The 6000-nt window shown below is 48.8% G+C and overlaps 1 protein-coding gene across 9 annotated transcripts in view; it reads right to left on the reverse strand.

Moving 5' to 3' along the window:
• The window catches only part of Ddhd1 (DDHD domain containing 1), a 69913-nt gene extending 64278 nt beyond the window's left edge, over nucleotides 1-5635 (reverse strand). For all 9 annotated transcript variants that reach the window (XR_007834021.1, XR_007834020.1, XM_051177068.1 and 6 more), the window contains exon 1: nucleotides 4712-5635. Coding sequence is in view for 7 of the 9 variants with exons in the window: in XM_051177068.1 (XP_051033025.1) it covers nucleotides 4712-5507 (796 nt within the window). In the remaining 2 variants the exon portion in view is untranslated. The remainder of the gene's footprint in view (nucleotides 1-4711) is intronic.
• Nucleotides 5636-6000: the final 365 nt, after the last annotated feature.

Here is a 6000-nt window from a genome sequence, read left to right on the forward strand (position 1 = left end):
ATTACATTCTGTCCACCGCCCCCCTTTTTTCCTGCCTTTTTAGGAATGTACCATGACACAAAAAGTCAGGACTGTCTGACTCTGTACCTTTTATCAGTGTTGTTGTTCTTTGAAGACATGTTTAAATGCTGTCCTGCTCATGGAAAGATAAAGGCCTTAGATCCAATTCCCCAATTCCAGGGTTTTTAGCACTACTGTCAACCTCTTCTGCCAGCAATCTCCACCTCAGGATTCCTGTGAAGTCTTAGCTCCCTGCTGCCATGCCTCCCTTTCCCCTCCCCTTAGAGTCTATGACTTTTTGAAGATGCCTTGGCCAGCACATCCAGTCTTTTCTTGTTCTCTACAGAAAGGGATCAGCTGTAGGGTTCCAGACATAAAAAGCCCCAACCAAACACAAAACACAGGCATTGATGGAGAAATAAAAGATCCAGGAAATAAATTCTGGAAGAGGAAGGAACACAAAGTATCTTTTATAATAATACAGTACATGAAGAAAGAGGAGGGACTTGGCAGAGGAGAGAGATCCATCCTGAACATTTACATAAAGCATTTGTATAGCATGCACGATTACATTCAAGCCGTAAAGAAACAAGGTGAATACAATAAATGAAATGTATGATAAGATTTTTTAAACTAACAGCCAAGATCAACAGTAACAGCCAAGATCAACAGAAGTCGTGAATGGACTGTAATTGGGGAGTGCCAGGTCCTGCCTTCTGTGTATGTGGCAGCTAACCACATCCTGTGCTGCTTCAGTGACTTACAAAGCACTCAAAGCAGACTTGGGCCTGGGATGATGGGTCTGTAAATGTGTGTCCATGCCGCTTTCTAATCTGAACTACTGGGGAAGGACAATCTGGGAAAACTCTACAGCACTTTCTCAGAGATAGGCATATTAATAATAGTATTAATAATTAGAATGTTACTATTTTAAGTGGTCTCTAAACCCCTACAATCCTGTTTTGGAGACAAACTGATCAAGAAGAAGTGCCTAAGACCCCCTTGGACCCTGTTACATTCCCTCATGATACCTACTGTACCACATAAAGGATTACTATTCACACTTGAATAAGTTACATTTATGCTAAATTAATAAATATATATTTGAGGGGAACCTCCAGTTTTTAAAACCTTGTTCTGTCAGGAATATAATGTCCCTTTTCATTTTAACATCCACGAAGTTAACAGTCTGACTTCTAAACAGTCTGACAGCGTAAATGGCTGAGAACTATAACAATATGACTAGAGCCAGAAGGAGATTAGAGACCTGTGGCTAGTAGCTGCTTCTGGAAACTACCCATTCCCAGAAAACATGTGCTCAATTAAGTAATTTGCTCAGTGAATAAAAATTATACACTCTCCAGTGTACGCTGTACACATCAAGGTCACAAAATAGCAGCGACACTATTTTAAGCTCACGAAACAGCTCTAGTTCCAGATGTCTTCTCATCAGCCTGTGACTATATTCTTTGGCCACTTTCTTGTCAATATTCTTTACAAATATTTTGTCACCTCTGATAACAAGGCCAGCAACACGCTTGGAGCACCCAATTTTGCAGTGACCACCCTATTAATCTTCGTTGGGTGCAGGGCTTTTTGAGACCCATATACAGTTGGCAGTTACCTACCTAGTCCTGTGTGCCCAAACCCCATACTAACATGTCACAGATGATAATTCTCAAAACAAGTAGCTTAGAAGGAACTGTGGGAACAAGGGAGTTCACCTAGCTTTTACTCAGCAATGATCAGCTTTTATCTACAATGTCCACATGCAGTCATGAGAATATCTAAATAGATGACAAACAGAAACAAATGTCCTACAGCTAGGTTTCCCCCCTCCCCTGCCACCCATCTATAAAAACTTCCTATCTGTAGAAGACAAATGCTATCCCCTGCCTGACAGATGCCTAAATGGTTCAAATATTGTCTGTGAATAAAGTTCGGAAGAAAGGATAAATTAATACCTTTTGTTTCTTGGACAGAGCTAGCTCATTCTCCCTAATACCAAGAAACAGTGGGTTAAATTAGGCCACAAAAATCTAAGTGGCCAAAGAACAGACATTACTACCATACTAAGGAGGTCCTTGTTGAAGGTTTTTTTTTTTTTCCTTTTTGGTTAAAAATATTCCATTACCACCATGCAGTTTCCCAAAGGATAAAGAAGAAAACATACAATTGGAAGGTAGAGAGCTGGACAGTATTGATAAGCCCCGCTATTTGGGGAAAGGGTGAGATGACCATACTGGGAATGAACTCTCCCGCAAAGGTGTGAAAACTACACAATACATAGAAACTTGGGAAACCAATTCAAATAAAGTTACACAGGGCATTGTGAGATGTGGAAACTTAATGGGACAGCAGAAAGACTGATTCTGTGTTCTCTCTCTACATTATAAGATGAATACCCACAGGGTTGGCTATATCATAGAGAAAGGATCACAAAATACTAAAATGAAAACAAAGTGGCTGTTTTTCTATACTAATTAACAAGTAATTTATGTGCCATAATTGGCCAAATGATTGCTGGAAAACTGGAAAGGCTTAAGTCCACATGACCTTCAGGTTTTATTGTGTTGGTCTTTACCACAAACCAACTGATTTGTAACATAAGGTGTTCTGTTTTCTCTTCTCCAACTGACACTCATCACACCTACCTGGTGCATAGGCACTAATACACCTGCCTGGTGCATAGACACTAACATACCTAACCGATACAGCACCTTTGGTTCACTGTGACTCAAAGGAGAAAGTTCAAAGCTCAGCACTGCACTGGGCAGTGTTCTCCCCAGTGTGCCGCACACCAGCCCTCGCACACCTCATTCTTCCAGGGTGGTCAAGTCCAAACCCATATTGGATGTGTGAACCTCAGAGCTGTGGCCTTCATTTCTTAACTGCTCTGCAGTTTCAGGCCTGTGTGTCCTTGGATGTGCTGGCCCCTTTCCCTAACACCCCTACTTCCTCTATCTGACTACAGCCAACCTCTGGACTCAGTCTTCCATCCTTGGCAGCCTCCCCACTGTGGGTGAAAATTTTCAGACATGGCCTTGTGTTCCCTCTCTGATTAAAGAGATGCTTGCTGCATCACTTTCTAGCTAAGTGACCTTGGTCAAGCTCATTAATTGCACTGGGCTACTTCCTCATCTGCTGAAAGTCAACATCCACTTGCTGCCACAGTGAAATGACTGTCAAAATTACTTTGTGTGAACAGTAAATCATTAAAACGTGTAAAAATCACCCAGGCACTCTAAGTCTGGGCTAACGGTGAGATGGTTTCCAGTTCCCTTCTCCAGGATGCTCTGCATTCTCATCCTTCTGAGTCCACTAAGTTCTGTGCTTCTATCTACAGGAAAGACCCACGGTGATGTTTGGCTCATTAAGGGGAGGGGGCGCCTCTGAAAGGTAACAATTTTCCCAATAATGTACACTGGAGCACCATGCTTGCAGTCTCAATCACTAAGTAAATATACAATGAATGCAAGGGCTCCTGGTGAGCTTACAATCAAAGGGTGACATAGAGAGACAGAGTCCTCATGAATCTCATCTTTAAAAAAAAAAAAAAGGTAACAAATGTCTTGATGGTCATCAAGAGTAGCAAGAAATTTCTGCTGTGCTAATATTACCAAGTTTGGCATTAGTAACTTGCACTTAATGTATGCATGCTTTGACATTATCAGAATTACTGCTGCAATCCAATGCCAAGTCACTGAATACCTATTACTCTAGGTTTTATGAATACAGAGATAAAGGTGGTGGACTCTGCCCAGAAGTCACTAAATACACTGAAAGGAAGCTAAGCCATCAATACACATTAATATGTCAAAATAAATTAAGACATATGAAGGGTCTAAAGATCAGGAAGGACATCTGAGTTAGGGGACTGAACCCTGTAAAGTTAATACTGTGCGTTACAAATTATTATATATCACATATGATTATATGATTATACTATTATATGTCACATTAATCATGCTAAGACTGGATTGCCTTTCTCCTTACTTTGATTTAAAACCTACTCGTGTTGTCTATGCACTGTTAAGACCTTTACGACAGTCCCATTTAACAGATGAGAAAACCGAGGTGTAGGTATTGCAGTTTTTCCAGGTTAAGAAGCAAAAGTAAAAATATGTAAACAGAACTTAAGAGATACACAAGCATGATACACGGAGGCTACAAAACCACTTCCCAGAGTCTTTTCCTGCTGTTCTTTTCTCTTCTGCCAACACACCCCGGGAAATAACACACCTTAGCTCTCCTTGCCCGCCAGGGCTTTTCTCTTCCTGGGTCTCTAACTAAACTGTTGATTCTCAAGCAGACACTCCCAAACCTTGCCACTCACTCCAGGGCGTGTTGTTTAAATCAACAGCGCTTCAGGAGACATGAGACCGTATTAGATACCCATGTGGACACCGGTAGGGTCAAGAAACTAAAGCTACTGGATTGGGGATCCGCTCCTGGATCCCCTCCAGGGGATGGCAGCAGCACTAGGCTCACCCAGGAGGCGCCATCCCCGGTGGAATCCACCTCTCTTGACCACCCCCACCCCTTGGCAGCTTGGGTGCTGCCATCTGCTCTTTTACCCTTCACCTGACGACGCATCCCGCAAAATCTGCATCCTCACCCGACCAGCAGTAGGCAGGAATCGCGGAGCAACCGAGCCCCTAACCCAGTCTAGCGTGTGCTGTACCCGGCCCACCCCTAGCCAGCCACTTACGATTCCAGTACACCGGGTAGCACTCTCCTTGAGTGACGTCCACCTCGTAGAGGCCGCCGCGCACGCACACCGGCTCGATGGTCACCAGCTCCTCCATCTCGGGCTCGGGCCCGGCTGAGCGCGGACAGAAGCCGCAGGCGCGATCCTCATCGTCTTCCTCCCCGGAGCTGGAGGCCGGGCCGCAGACCGGGTCTCCATCGCGCCCCCCCGCCCGGGCACGGGCACCCGTGGTCTGCAGCAGGGTCCGGAAGGCGAGCTCGATGCGCAGAGAGTCGTAGCCGATGAAGGGCTTCCAGGTCTTCTTGTCCTCCTTGTAGAACCAGCGCACCTCCTCAGGGCCCAGCTCCGTCACCACCTCGTAGCGGTGCCGGGCTGCCGAGCTGCCCGGCCGAGCGCGCTTCCTCTCCCCGGGGACCCCTCCCGCCGCCCCGCCGCCCCCCGAGTTCGGGGTGACCAGCGGCGGCGGAGGCGAAGAGGAGCTGCCGCCGCCCGCGCTCTCGCCCTCGCTGTAGTAGCGCAGCGACGAGCCCGACTCGGCCGAGCTGAAGTCGTAGTTCTCGTCGCTGAGGCACGAGTCCAGAGCAAGGTGGCTCAGGTCGTCGGTGCCCGGCGCCAGGTGCAGCGGCTCGGCGCGCAGGAGCGCCAGCGGCAGGCCGTCTCCCGGCTGGTGCTCGAAGCAGCAGCCGCCGCCGCCGCCGCCGAACGTTCCCGCCGCGTCCGAACCCAGCTCCCAGGCGCCTCCGCCGCGGCCGTTACGCTCGGGGCTCCGCGGGGCGCCGCGGCCGGGGTAGTTCATGCCGCCGGCGCTTCCGCCACACGCGCATCCGAAGCCGCCGCCCTCTCTGCCCGGACTTTATAATCTTTCAAATCCCGAGCTGGGCAGCAGCTGCGGCCCAGGCGACTCCGCCTCCCCGCAGGCTCCCCCCCCCCCCCCCCGGCCGCCGCAGCGCCGTTCCGAGGGAGGTCCGCCCCATTGTTACGCACCCCTGCGTGGGCAGGGCCCGAGCGATGCCCCGCCCCCAGGCCGCGCGCGCCTCCCCGGAAGGCCCGGAGCCGCTGGTTCAGCGGGTGCTCGGCTGCACTTAGTGTCTCCGCCTGAAGAGGGGGTCGGGTGGGGTCACCGCCGTCTCGGCCTCAGTGCAGCTCCCTCCTCCTGGCGCGCTCTCTGCGCCGTGGTTTCTCCCCCTCGCTCCCACGCCCACGGATGCCAGCTGGAATGAGGCTTTCTCCCACTCATCTTTACACATTGGGGTCATGAGCCCAGAGGCTGAATCAGCTGTATGCCCAGA

Source organism: Phodopus roborovskii, unplaced genomic scaffold (genome assembly GCF_943737965.1).
Source record: "Phodopus roborovskii unplaced genomic scaffold, PHOROB, whole genome shotgun sequence".
In the NCBI taxonomy this organism is placed as follows: domain Eukaryota; kingdom Metazoa; phylum Chordata; class Mammalia; order Rodentia; family Cricetidae; genus Phodopus; species Phodopus roborovskii.